The 15,082-nt window shown below is 42.2% G+C and overlaps 1 protein-coding gene across 3 annotated transcripts in view; it reads left to right on the top strand.

The window, feature by feature from the left end:
- The window catches only part of SLC12A4 (solute carrier family 12 member 4), a 307,394-nt gene that overhangs the window by 158,676 nt on the left and 133,636 nt on the right, over nt 1-15,082 (top strand). For all 3 annotated transcript variants that reach the window (XM_088470905.1, XM_088470906.1, XM_088470907.1), the window contains 3 exons: nt 2,811-2,941; nt 5,285-5,526; nt 12,245-12,459. In XM_088470905.1, coding sequence (XP_088327031.1) covers nt 2,811-2,941; nt 5,285-5,526; nt 12,245-12,459 — 588 coding nt within the window. The remainder of the gene's footprint in view (nt 1-2,810; nt 2,942-5,284; nt 5,527-12,244; nt 12,460-15,082) is intronic.

Genomic DNA, 15,082 nt, shown 5'->3' with positions numbered 1-15,082 from the left:
TGAGACAGAGGACAGAGAGACATCAAAATACAATGAGAGGAATATCAATGTCTGCTGAGAGCACATGTTCAAGATGGCTGGTGATGGTGTATGTGTGTGAGGGGGGGGGTTGGGAATGCTACCTGCCCTATTGTCCAAACCGCATGGTCTACAGACAAACTCCATTATGAAGAAAACCCACATTAAGTTGTAACTCTGTAAATCATACATCCATCAATGATCACAATTATAATAATTACAATATACTTATCTGACCCATACAACACCATAACTGGGTAGAATTATAATTTCCTTTGTTCACCCCACATGGAGGTAGCCATCTTTAACAAACTGCAGACTATCTTCCATACGGCAATTACTTATGACCATTCAAAGCTGTTATTAATTCAACTTCCATAATATAACACTGATACCAGTCTATGATTACATTCATGAGTATACAACACATACCAAGCCTATCTCTCCCAAGCAGAGACATTGTTCAAGCACATGGGAAGGCCCTAACACAGCTAACCAGCGGATCTCAAACAATTATATCAACCAGCATCAATCATTACAAATATTATAAAAACTCCATAATCAATCCCTTTCCTGCATGCTGCTAAAACAACCAGTATGAACAGACTATTGTACACTACTGTGTAGATGATAACATTACAGACTAGATCACATCATATCATCCACTGTATGCTAACACAGACTTATGAATTCCCTTACCAAACTACAAACTTATTACAAACAATCTAGATAAGCTAATAACAGGCTAACACAAAACTCGCTACAGATACCCAAATAGACTAACTACGGTACAGTTTAACAACAATATACTTAGCCATATTCCCGATTGAACAGAGTCCCATTGTTTAGGTTGTCTTGGGAGAGAGAGAACCTCTCTCCTCCAATTCCCTGCTCCAAGTGTGCCCTGGCCTCTGAGTGTGTCCAAAATGTGCATGCCATGTTCCCACCCCCTTTCACCTGTGAGGTCATCAGAAAGGGAATATCCTTTTGGTTACCTGAAACTACTGCTAATTAGAGTCTAGTCTCAGTTAGCCATCTCTATTGATTAGACTGGAATAACCAGTCCTTTGGACAAAAATATAAACAAGCCTACACAATGTCATTGTCCTTTGATAAGGGTTAGAAATCTGTTACAGGGCATTCATTGGACAATTTCAAATGGATACAAAAGGTCTCCAACCTCCCTTTGCATCCCCCTTTCTCCCCCGCATGCAAATCTAAGCTGCTATGGCATACAACATTTCAAGTAGTTATTCTCTCTAACATTCATATTTCATAGCCGCATGTTCTGATCTTCATATTGATGTCACCGGAACACTGTGGAAACAGAGTAGATCAGTACGGTACCAAACACAGTCCAATTGTCATTTACTAAGCCATAGTTACAGAAAACATTCATTTCTTTTTATACTGACATTGCGTTTAAACCAAGTAATAATTATCCTTTTTGCGTTACGGGACCATTGCTTTTAAATGTATGTATGCAGGGAGAAACAGCACTGAATTGCGTTGTGCGTCTGAGGGGCACTCAGCGAGCAGCACTAAGCTGGAAGGGCATCTATGTGTGTGTGTGGCCATGCCAATATGATTTTGGGAAGGATCACTAAAAAGCTGACTGTGTTCTGTTTACATACATACACACATATATATATATATATATATATATATATATATATATACATACATACACACATAAGCACACATGTATTTTTCTGATGTTTTTAAACTGCAATTGCAAAATGTGTTTATACAGTGAATTTAATTCTCATACAGGAAGGAGGCTTCCAGCTGTGCTGTCGGAGCCTCCCTGTTTATTCTGCCTGTTTTGGGTTGAAGATGGGCTTTGTATAGGGTTCCAAATGCTAATAAGTTAGTGTTTGTGTTAAACACTGTCTGCCTGTGTTTGAGAAAGGCTGACTATGTACCTTTTTTTTTATAAAATAGTGCTGTGAGATTGGAGTCTTGTCGCCCTTTACAAGATAGCATTGCACAGATTCCAATTGCAAACAGATTCTGTCTTCGCCAATTATCCGGTTTTGACACTTCCCAATATAGTGATGATATTCCTGTCTGGTGAAGTGCTATTAAGGTATAATAACACTGTATTTTTACCTAGGAAAATACAGAGGTGTATATTTGTTTTAGAAATGTTTGAAAGGAACATACATATTAATTAATCCTACAGAGTCAATTCTATTTTTTGGCATGGGAGCTCCAATTTGAAAGGCTACCGTAGGTTGAGAAAAGGAGATGAGACAGACAAAATCCTTAAATAAAATGTATACCTAACTAGGGATGTGCAGGCTCAGATAGGTTCGAGTTTGCACGTTGAGTTCGGATTTTTCCCTCCAAAAAAATGGAACTCAGAAAGAGGCAAAACGTCATCTTACATGGACGAACATCATCATTCCTGGACTTTTGTCCAGGAATGATGATGTTCGTCCATGTAAGATGACGTTTTGCCTCTTTCTGAGTTCCGTTTTTTTGGAGGGAAAAATCCGAACTCAACGTGCAAACTCGAACCTATCCGAGCCTGCACATCCCTATACCTAACTAATATGTAATATATACAGTTACATAATTTTATTTCTAAATGTGATTTACAGTAAAACCTTCTTTCTCTGCACACTACGGTCTGTTAACATGAATGAGTTTATGCTGTATCCTTTGATCTGTGATATCATGATAGTCCTAATAGTGTCCAAATGTATATAGTGGTCCAACAAGACACTTTTTTATCATTATGTAAAATAAACCAAAAATGTTTTTTCAACATTGCTTCTCATTTGCAGCTGGTGGTTCCTACTTCATGATTTCACGATCCCTTGGTCCAGAGTTTGGGGGAGCTGTGGGTCTCTGCTTTTATTTAGGCACAACATTTGCTGGAGCTATGTACATTCTGGGAGCAATTGAGATCCTCTTGGTAAGAAACCAGTATCCACTTGTTTTGGTTTGTTTGAGTTTACAGCAGTTTGTATATGAGTAGTAATTAGGTCATATTTACTGACTTTCAAATAGTCCCTCCTGGGAGAGTGCCCTGTAGGTAGATGAGGTAATCATTGTGAAGTGGTACCACGCGCATCTCATCATCAGGCATAACCCTCTGCGCATAATGGCGTGAATCGTGAGTCTGTGCGTAGGGGCTGGGCCAAGATGACGCAACTGTAAAACTGCTCTTAGAGCTTTAAGCTCGCTGTAAACTGACCTTCCTTCACCAAGACTGGGGTTTGATCACATATAAAGCCTTAAAACATTTACTAAGATTTGAAGAGGTTAACACAAAAGGTATTTCTACCATGTCAGACAGGGAGTATGGGCTAAGATGGATAATTGTTGAATATATCTAATGCCATGGAGCCATTTTTCAGTCATTATTAGAGTGGCATGTTGGATAAACCAGAATCTCTTTCCCAGAAATGGTGGAGCCCTAGAAAAAACATATTCACAGTTCTCAGAGTTCCTTTCAGGGCCACCAAGATATCATACGTGCCCCTGTACTGGAGGGGGCGTAGCAAAGTCTCTGTTCAAGTACTGAGGTCAACCCCATCCCATCCCCCATTCTGTGCTCTTGGTCCCACTAACGGGAAGGAGCAGCTGTGTGAAATTTTATTGCTAAACTACAGATGTATCCTCATACGCCGTTCCTTAATACACTATGTGGCACAAGACACTTGGCGCGAGTGAGCTGCGCCAAGAGGTGTAGCGGGTTTTTTTGCTTCTTTTTCGCTGAAATGTGCAGTCTTGTGAAGCGGAAAAACCTCTTCATGAGACTTCACTGATTATTTTCGTATGTGACACGTATGTATCTGTGTGCGAGTCTGAATCTATACTACCGAACTTGGCTTGAAAAAAACCTGTGGCCGCTGCATTGTAGCACTTCGTACACAGATTTATACTCAGTTGCGCACAGATATACAAATGACTCATATCAAATTAATCAGTGCAGTTTCATGAAGTTGTTTTGTCGCATCGAGTTGCAATTAAGATGCACATTCGATTGAAAAAGACGCTTGGCACAAGCCGAGCCATATGGGCCCTGGCACGTTGAGAGCGGCTATTTGGAGCAGCTACGGCAATAGGGTATGAGGACACATCTGTAGCATGCCTCCCTTTAAGTCTAACGACAGTCCAGACTGTTTCGTTTTAAATGTGTACATTCATCTTAAAAATTGTTAGGGTGGAGGTATGAGGAAAATCTTGTTAAATTAGCACCATTTGTAAAGAGCTAGATTAACCATCATTTTGTGCGACACACATGCAGAATATATGTGATAACACTGTGTGTACACAGTGATGCGGCACCTGACGGGCCGATATATAAGGCAGCCAGTACACATTACACGATCCGGTGCCTGATATGTTGAGCACCGGCTCCATTGAACTGCCTGGCATCGGCCGCTGGGTCTTTCTGTCGGCCCTACATGCAGGCCGATGGAACGACCCCGATGGACGACCTGCGGGAGTGCACATGGTCGTTCATAGTAGGTACGCATTTGCCGATGTGGAAGATATGTCGGCCCGATGCGCTGGATTGGATGACATATCGTCTAATGTGTACCCACCCTTAACATCTGCTGAAATACATGATTGTGTCATGCAAAGAAGCAGGATTCGGAGATTCTATAAGTTGGGACAATGACCTGATTGAATTTTCCTGCACAAAAACACTGTTCAATTTAGTGTTACATGAGCCTAGTTTCAGCTTACAGTACATATAAGATGCAAATACATCTACGTAAACTTATATCTACTAAATTACAATATGGTTAGTATTGCTACTTGCTATGATTTTATAACTTTTTTGACACTGTACATTTCTTGTTTGGATTTCTTTATTAACCATAAATATTACTAGTTGCATCTTGAATTAATGAAATCAAATAAGACCGGGGTAGATCTACTAAGCCTTTGATAGAGATCAAGTGTAGAGAGATTAAGTTCCAGCCAATCAGCTCCTAACTGTCATTTTTAAACACAGCCTCTAAAATGGCAGTTAGAAGCTGATTGGTTGGTACTTTATTTCTCTCCACTTCTCTCTCTCAGAGGTTTGATAATCTCTCCCGACCTGTCTACGGTGTTAAACTATACTGCAGTTCTGCATGTTCTCATGTTTTTTCCATATGTTAAAATGGAATTAATGGCAAAACATAATAAAAATGTTACTTTTTGATTGTATCTACCCACAATACCTTTTATCAAGTGTTTTTTTCCACCACACCTCTCCAGCTCTTGCAATTTAGCCTGGACTATTTTTCTTTCCTGGCAGGTTTACATCGCTCCTTCGGCTGCCATATTTCATTCTCCTAACTCGCACGATGACTCCAGTGCCAAGCTGAACAATATGCGGGTTTATGGCACAATCTTTCTTACCCTGATGGCATTTGTTGTGTTTGTGGGTGTCAAATACGTGAACAAATTTGCATCTCTCTTTCTGGCTTGTGTCATCTTTTCTATCCTGTCCATCTATGCAGGGGGCATCAAATCGATTTTTGACCCGCCTTGGTTTCCGTAAGTAAATTTCACATTGGAGACGTAAAAAATTAGCAACTGCTTTGCATTGTTTTAAAATGTTGTTTATGTATATGCGTGTGTGTGTATATATATATATATATATATATATATATATATATATATATAATACAGTACTGTACAAAAGTTTTAGACCGGTGTGAAAAAATGCTGCAAGTAAGAAATCTTTAAAAAATAAGGTGTTAATTGTTTATTTTTATCAATTAACAAAATTCAAAGTATGAACAGAGGAAAATTCTAAATCAAGTCAATATTTGGTGTGACCACCATTTGCCTTCATACCAGCATCAATTCTTATAGGTTCACTTGCACACAGTTTTTGAAGGAACTTGGCAGGGAGTTTGTTCCAAACATCTTGGAGAACTAAACACAGATGATCTGTGGATGTAAAGGTGTACGATGCACCGTGTAGGGCAACTGCTGATCCGTTGGCAGACGGATCTTGCTGTCACTGCGGGCAATCGTACGGTCCCCACAGACCGCACAATATGCCGGCTTCCCCCTCCTTCATCTGAATGGGATCGTACGTCGCATCCCAGATCAGATGGTTTTGCAGGAAGATCTGGGGATGCGATGTACAACCCCGCAGGAGCGCGCAGCACGATATCAGGTACGATATTGTGCCCATACACGGCACGATATAGCACCTATATCGTGCCGTGTATGGGGGCCTTAAGCTTGCTCAAATCCTTCTTTCTCTTCATGTAATCCCAGACATACTCGATGACGTTGAATCAGGGCTCTGTGGGGACCATATCATCACTTGCAGTACTCCTTGTTCTTCTTTACACTGAAGATAGTTCTTAATGACATTGGCTGTATATTTGGGGTTGTTGTCCTGCTGCAGTCTAAATTTGGAGCCAATCAGACGCCTCCCCTCCCTGATGGTATTGCATGATGGATAAGTACCTTCCTGTATTTCTCGGCATTGAGGACACCATTAAAATGAAATGCAGCCCAAACTTGCAATGAACCTCCACCATGCTTCGCTGTTGCCTGCAGACACTCGTTATTGTACCACTCTCCAGCCCTTCGGCTGAGAACTGGCAGAAACCAGTGCGACCCAGGTACACCCATCTACTGTTTGGAGAAGTTTGGCCAGAAGTGGGCTTCATGGAAGAATTGCAGCCAAAAAGCCATGCCTTCGACGTGGAAACATGACCAAGCGACTCAACTATGCACAAAAATATAGGAACTGGGGTGCAGAAAAATGGCAACAGGTGGTCTGGACTGAGGAGTCAAAATTTGAAATATTTGGCTTGAACAGAAGGCAGTTTGTTCACCGAGGGGCTGGAGAGCAGTTCAAGAATGAGTGACTGAGGCAACCGTGAAGCATGGTGAGAGTTCCTTGCAAGTCTGGGGCTGCATTTCAGCAAATGGAGTTAGGGATTTGATTAGGATTAATGGTGTCCTCAAGGCAGGTTATTATCCATCATCAATACCATCAGAGAGGCGTCTGGCTCCAAATTTATTCTGCAGCAGGACAACGACCCTGACCATACAGCCAATGTCAAGAACTATCTTCAGCCAGGGGCAGAAGTATGGGAGACAATGGAGGCGCCTGCCGTCGGGAGCCTGCACTGAAGGGGCACCTCTTAATATATTCAACCCACTTAGGGCTGTAAATATGGGGGATAGGGGGGGCACAAACTGATAACTTGCCTCCGGGCGTCTTGGATGAACTTACGCCACTGTCTTCAGCATAAAGAAGAACAATAAGTGTAAATTATTAACACTTCTATTTTTGAAAGCATTCTAAAGGTGCATACACACGTAAAGATTTTCTGTCCAACCATCCAACTAGTTGATTGGTTGGAATGAAAATCTGGTAAGGTATGAAAGCAATTGACAATCAGCAATTTGCTCCTAAATGCCGGAAAATATTCAAAAACTGTTGTTTGAACAAATTGTTTAGATCAAGCATTTAACAAACTTGTCTGACGACCATTTTCATCTGTTTTCTGGCATTTAGGAGCAAATTGCTGATCATCATTTACTCCCATACGTTACCAGATTTTCATTCCAACCAGTCAACTAGTTGGATGGTTGGACAAAAAATCTTTGTATGTACCCAGCTTTACTTTGCAGCATTTTTTCCACACCTTCCTAAAACTGCTCTTGTAGTAGTCAAAGAAACGTTCCGCCCTTCCACTGGTCAATTTCCAAATAGAACAGGGCACTCACCAGTCTTGTAGCAATTTAAAACACCATTTTATTCATTCATTAAGTGTCAAAGTGCGCTAAATGAAGTCTACGTCTCAGTCCACGCAAGGACCTTAATCATGGGACAGCCATCTCCATCACCAAACAGCAGCAAATAACCTGCCTCTCGTGTCTGCTATAAATAGGGCTCTTACAACACCTTAATCAAAGCACTTGGATCCCCAGGTGCTGAGGCTAAGTTGCCTCTCATGCCCCTTAAACTCCCCTTCAGCTTATGGACCCAGACGTGACACAAGCGAGAGCGGAAGTGCGGTTCCATTAACTGACAGTGCTGTTATTTTGTCTCAAATTACTCATCTGGCCACCATTAGTAGAGCTTTGTACCCTTGCAGTACCTTGCACACTTCGGGCATGGCGGCTCGCTACAGGTTACTACTCCCACTATATTCTCCATGTGTATAGTAACTGATGACGTCATGGCCCATTTGGTGAAGGGCATCTAACCGCAACCATGTTACCAAGGGTTCTTGAACGTCCTTAGTTCCCTTAATCCAGCGGATCACCGCTGCTTCTTCCTGTTAATGCGTTCCACCTATGGAGCGCATTACCACGTGACCGGCCAAAACAGCCAATCCGCGCCTATGCTCAGCATAGGCAAACGCAGGGTGGGTTTCCGTCTGTATGGAAACCCCCCTCCCTAGCCCACACCATGACCACAATAGAAATAGTAATAGAATAGAATGTTACTAGTGCTGCATGTTCTTCTCAGTATCACAAATGAAATAATTAGTACCACCTGTGGATCTTATAACATGTATCAGCCAGTAATAAATAACCCGTGCACCAACTAGGAGATATGAAAAACATGCGCTGTTAGAGATGCACTGCTATAGAGCCCAATATGTACATATATGTCCAGATCAGTGCTAGGTTCTTCTGCTGCTCCTCCAGGCTCCCAGACTTGCTCAGATAGTCTGGAATAGTGCCAACATCTAAAATAAATACATTCAATTTAGGCAGGATGGCCCTACTGCCGCATCTAATGGCTTACTGTGATCACTGGTCCTGTATATGCTGGAATTATGACACACAATACACTTTGTATGACACATATAATGGGTTACTGTGATCACTGGTCCTGTATATGCTGGAATTATTACACACAGTACACTTTGTATGACGCTTAATAAAGCTGGTTAAGTACTAATTGTGCCCCCTTCATTGACTGAAAACACTCGCTCTAAAATTAAGCATTTGTAAACCTGTGTTTGCCACTGCTCAGTATGCGTTGCTGCTAAAGCTTAGTACGGATGCATTCTACCAGCTAAATACTGTGGAATGTAAGCAAACATGATATATCATGACAGCTATTCACCAAAGACCGTCTAATGGAGGGAGATATATAGCCCTTGTTAAAGCATAGAGACCTCAACTTAACAGAACTCCCAGGTCTCTTTACCCCATTTAAAAAAAACACTAAGGGTCATATTCAATTAGAAGCGAAAGTCCTGTACTTTTCGCATGCCGGACTTTTCGATGACATCGCTGGTTTTGCATGCAAAAAAGTATCGCGCGCGTCTCCGCTTATCCCCGTATTCAATTCCAAAGGATACGAAAAACCATCAAGGCGAAACTCAAACAGGTGAAAAGTGCTGGCAGATATGGGGAAATCAGCCTGACACCCCCCAAAAGATGCACTGACATGGGGGATCACTATGGATACCCCCGAATAGCCCTGCTGGAGGTATTTGGGGTGCTTAAATGCTCTCAATTGGTGCTATTTTGCGTCTTTGCACAAGTGGTGAAGAATAGCATTTTGCAGGTTTTTTTGGCAAAAATAAGTAGTCCCAGCAAATTTGGGGTACATGAAAATGGGTGCAAGCATGGTTAAAAATTGCTAAAGTGAGGTCTTAAGAACGCACCTTCAGCAAGAACCTGCAAACAAAAAAACACCTCTCCCATACTTGCAGACCCCCCAAAGTCTATTGCGCTAGTTTTTAAGTTTGTACCCCAACTTTGAACTTTTTCGCCCCCTTTTTCAAAGTTATTTTTTGGTATGTTCTTTGTTTCTATTTTGGATTTTTTTGACGCAGTTTACCTTTGGGGACCTCTCCTAAGAGTGCAGGGAGGTTTCTCCACCTTTGCATCCCAAAACCGCAATTCTGCACTTTTTTTCCGGCAGCTATTCCTAGGCAAAACTTTTCTGCCAAGTACATTGCATTGCGTTTTCGCACTGGCGAAAAGTCGCAACAAAAATGGCTTTTCGCCGCTAATTGAATACGGCCCTAAGCATTGACTCCAGCAGACACACATTGAGGTATGATCATATACCTCAAACAATAAATTCCCATATTCCCCTTTTATAATACATATATGTGCAGCATTTGTGCCTGAAAGTAGTAATGATAGCGAGAGGGGGTAGTGAAGGTAGCTTTGAGAGACATGAGGGTGGTAGGCATAACAATAATACCCCTTTCAGACATGCCGAGAATCCTGGGAATTTGGCCTGCCTCAGCCAAATTCCCGGGTTGCCGCGTATGTCTGAAAGGTACCGACCCTTCAATCGACCAGGGAATTTCCTGGGACTTAAGTCCCGGGAAATTACCCTGCTTATATCTGAATGTTGCTACCCGGGAATTTACTACTCCCGGGCTGTACCAAGCCGTTTTTACACTGATTTGGCAGTGCAGAGCGTCCTATAGGACGCCAGGCGCTGCTGCTTTGAGTTGGCAGTGCAGAGCATCCTATAGGACGCCAGGCACTGCTGCTTTGAGTTGGCAGTGCAGAGCATCCTATAGGATGCCAGGCGCTGCTGCTTTGAGTTGGCAGTGCAGAGCATCCTATCGGACGCCAGGCGCTGCTGCTTTGAGTTGGCAGTGCGGACGTTCAGCACTGCTGCTTTGAGTTGGCAGCGCAGAGTGTTCTATAGAACGCTCAGCACTGCTGCTCACCACCCCCAGCGCCGGACACCGGGGACACCCGCCGGAGGGTCTCTGCCACAGCGGGCCGCCCGCACTCCCGCTGGACCACCAGGGCACATTTAAATAATTTAATAATAATAAAATGCCTGTAGTGATTGGTCGGCTGCCTGCTGCATGATGATGACATCATCAGCGGCAGCCGGAGAGGGGATAGGCTAGGAAGGGCAGAGGAGAGGCAGGCAATATTAAAAACTAAATAAACCCTGCTTATGTCTGAAAGGGGTCTACCTGGGAATTTCCCTGGCAGACGCTGTAGTGTTTGCACAAGAGGAATTCCCGGATCTGAGCAGGAAATTTCCCGGGTTGTATGTCTGAAAGGGGTATAAGAGAGAGCTAAGAGGACAGTGAAAGGGTGGCAATGGGAGAGAGATGTGGGTGGCAATAGTAGAGATATGCTAGTGACGATTTTTACTTAAATGTGATATAGTATTGGCAAGATTTTCCTGCCATTTCCACGGTCGTGTGCCGCGAGGTAGCAGGTTAAAGATGAAAAAAATTATGACAAGGGTAAGAATCTGATGAAATGTTTGTCTCACCTCCAGTCAGCATGTGATGATACAGTAGCCCAGTGTCCGAATCATAAAAATGATAGAGGCTTCAGTATGTTCAGTATTTAACACATTGTCATCCCCGAATCATGCAGATTAGACATGAGATAACAGTGGGGATTGTACCCTCAGAAATGCTTCCTAATAACCTAATCCTCCTATGTTGATTACTACGGCTATGCAGGACCACATTTGTAATACATCCCCTTCCATCCATCACTATGGGATTCTGCCAATGGGCCTGATTCAGATATGTATGATATAGCACTACCGCAGGGAAGCCACTGTGCTATACCATACAGCTAATATGCTAATGCCTGCAGGTGGCATTTGAGGGAAAAAGACCCCTCCAGCTGACATTACAGATCCGAGTGCTGCGTCCGATATATGCAGCATCATATCAACATTGCAACCATCATTCGCGATGTTTCCTGCGTCGCTCATCTGAATAAACTGAAGCTTACTCGGACTGGCCACCTCATGTTTACTTGCAGGGCCAGGAAATCTGCATCCACCAAAGCAGACCCTGACCTCGACACTACCAGGAAACAGGCGATACGTCTGGGAAGGCAGGCCAGCTTCACCCTTTCCTCACCCCCAAACGTGTCTGGGGGTTACTGTATGCCAAGACGCAGGATTCATTCTTCACATGCATAGAGCTGGTCGTGTGCATGCGCAGACTCACAAAAATTGGATAATGTATGTAATCCATATCTAAATGAGGCCTACTGTAATGTCACTTAGTTCAGAGTATCCGTGCAGTAAGCTATTTACTTTGGGACATAGAATTATGACATTAGGAGAGTGACTCAGAGAGCGAGAATTTCTTTATAGAAAAGCTACACATGAAAACCACCTTATGTGAAAATGTTTGTGTGGTCTTTGCATCATGAATGGCTTTACTTTATGGGAAGTGACTATGTACTTTAAATGGTAATTAATGAATATCCTAATGATTTAAAAAAAATTTATTAGATACTAATGATGATAATTCTCTTTTGTTAGAATTTGTGTGCTAGGCAACAGAACCCTTTCTAGAGACCAATTTGACATATGTGCCAAGACAACAACTATAGATAATCTGACGGTTGCTACAAATTTGTCAGTACTTTTCTGTGGGTCATCAAATTTTTCCAGTAGCTCGTGTGATGAATATTTTCTTCATAACAATGTCAGTGAAATTTCTGGTATTCCTGGAGCCGCCAGTGGGATTTTAAGAGGTGAGGAGTAATAAACCTATTATTAAATAATTAACTTACTTGAAAATAAAAATAGTAATAGTCTCTAAAGTGAAAACAAGAATGATCCAACAAAATGGATAGAAAATGTTTTATAATATAAATGATTATAATTCTGTAATGTGATTTATTTTATTTCAGTTCCAATGTATTATGTTTTTAATCCATTTACGATGCATGTTACACGTTAGTATGAACAAGCTATTTATGATCTCATACATGAAATAAATTAACTGCAAGTATTGTTTGGCCGTTACTGACCTTTCCAGGGTATGCAGTCACTGTTTTGCCATTTAACATGTCAAGAGTAGATGATGATGGCGACAACATATATGTGGACTCCTTAAAAATGATGACATTTACGGAAATGCTGACCTTTCCATGAGGATTAGGGTTACGGATAGGATTTGTGATAGAATGACAAAAAACCCAGTATGTGGTCATACATGTCACCATTAACCTACCCTCTAACATGACTCTTTCCATCAGGTACAAAATGCTCTGCTCCTGGACCTCCCACCTAATTTATAATTGCTGTCACCTGTGTTATACACAGAACCCCTTGCCAGGCTTGAAATGAAGTCATACATATTTACGACATGGAACATGCTAACAATGGAGTAACTGATTAATGTAATCACATGCAATTAATTTATATTCATTGAGCATGCTATGCACACAGATAAACATGGAATAAACTTACTGTACATACAATTACTGACAGGGAATGAACAACTTACAGATGTGTCCTCATACACTCTTGCAGATGTGTTCTCATACACTGTACTGTTGCGCCAAACAGCCCTTCACAGCACATCAGATCCCGTGCGACTTGGCTTGCTCACAGCATCTTTTTCACCCAAAAATCTGTCTTAGACCCGTATTCAATTTGAGGCAAAAAGTGCAGACTTTTCGCCTGCTGGACTTTTCGCCTCCTTCGCCTGTTTTCCAGGCGGAAAAGTATTGCGCGCGTGCCCGCTATTCCCCATATTCAATTCCACAGTAGGCGAAATCGGGAACAGGCGAAACTTGGATTGGTGAAAAAATACGTGAATTTTCGGGAAATAATTGTAGGACCCCCCCCTAAAGATGTCCAGACCTCGGGGATGTCACGACCAAGGTTTTTCGGCATGGTGGTCGGCGGGTAATACCTGTGAGGTCACTGTGGCATCTGGCACTGGTGTTTGGCAGGGGCATTGGCTGCGCATGATTCTGTGCGGGCACATTGTCACTCTGGGCTGGTGAGGCCTGGTGTTTCCGTTCCGCCCGGCATGGGCGCCGCCATCTTGCCTCCGGCCATGTGATTCAGTTGTCCAATCCTGGTGTGGTATAGGGAGATATGCCTGGGACCCCCTTAAAGATGTCCAGACATGGGGGATCACTATGGGTACCCTCATTTTTGCCTGCAGAAGGAAGTCAGGGTTTGTAATAGCCGCGCAAGGTGCAATTTTGCGGCTATGAAGAAGTGATAAAGAATAGCACTTAGGAATAGTTATTTTCCCCCAAAAAAATAATTATCAAATTTGGGTTACATGAAATGGGGGTAAGCATTTTTTTAAGTCCCTAAAGCTATTTTTACAAATCTGCAAAATTGCACCTGCCGCTTGTCCACGCAATGAAGAAAACACTTGCCGCATACATGGGGACCCGACCTGAATTAATTTCGATAGTTTGGCACTTTGTTCCCTTTTTTTTTTTACTCCCGAAATTAAACATAAATTTTTTGGGGTGTCCCGAATAATTTTAAACTTTTTTTGACGCAGTTTACCTTTAGGAGACTGTCTTAAGGCTGCACGGGGGTTCCCGCAATGTTGTACCCCGAAACCGCAATTCTGCACTTTTATCCACCTGCTATTCATAGGCTAAACTTTTTCGCCTATTACACTGCATTCACTTTCCACCTAGGTGATAAATCTTCCAAATTGAATACGGAGGAAACTCAAAACAGGCGAAAATGAATACGGCCATTAGTCGCAATCGGATGAGACAAACCACTACACAAGACTGTAACTGTTGTATGCAACTGAGTCTGAAGCTATACACGAAGTGTTACAATGCAGCAGCTGCTGGGTTTGTTTTTTTTTTTCACTCCGAGTACCGTTGTGCTTTGTATACAGACCCAGATGTACACAAATGTTGCACATCAAATTAATTAGTGCAGTCTCTCAAATGGTTTGTAGCATTAGATTGCAATTTAGACGCATTAATGGCCGAAAAAGACATTATGCGCCGTATGGCCTTTAAGACACATCTGTATGTGTTCTTTAACATTAAATGCTAATATTCTACAAAAAAATTTGTAGACCTGGACTTTGTTGAGTTGTTGTACTTGCTGGGTGTTTTAATGACAAATTTAAATGTATTTGACAAGGAAATAAATTGCTCTAATTAACATGTTCATAGAATTAACATAGTGGGCCTGATTCAGAGCCCCTCGCTCTGAATCAGGGCGTTTTTTTTTTTTTTTTTTCTCCTGGCCCCTCGCAAAGCTGTGGGTGACCACCCACAGTTTGTGCGAGCGGCCTGGATTCCGTTGTGATTATCGCGACCATCGGGCTTGCGATGTAATAGTTGTAATAGAGCAGGAAGTCCACTACTGACATTA

The sequence above is a fragment of the Taudactylus pleione genome, unplaced genomic scaffold, assembly GCF_031769625.1.
Source record: "Taudactylus pleione unplaced genomic scaffold, aTauple2 ptg000106l, whole genome shotgun sequence".
Lineage (NCBI taxonomy): Eukaryota > Metazoa > Chordata > Amphibia > Anura > Myobatrachidae > Taudactylus > Taudactylus pleione.
This window is presented reverse-complemented; position numbering and strand designations above follow the sequence as displayed.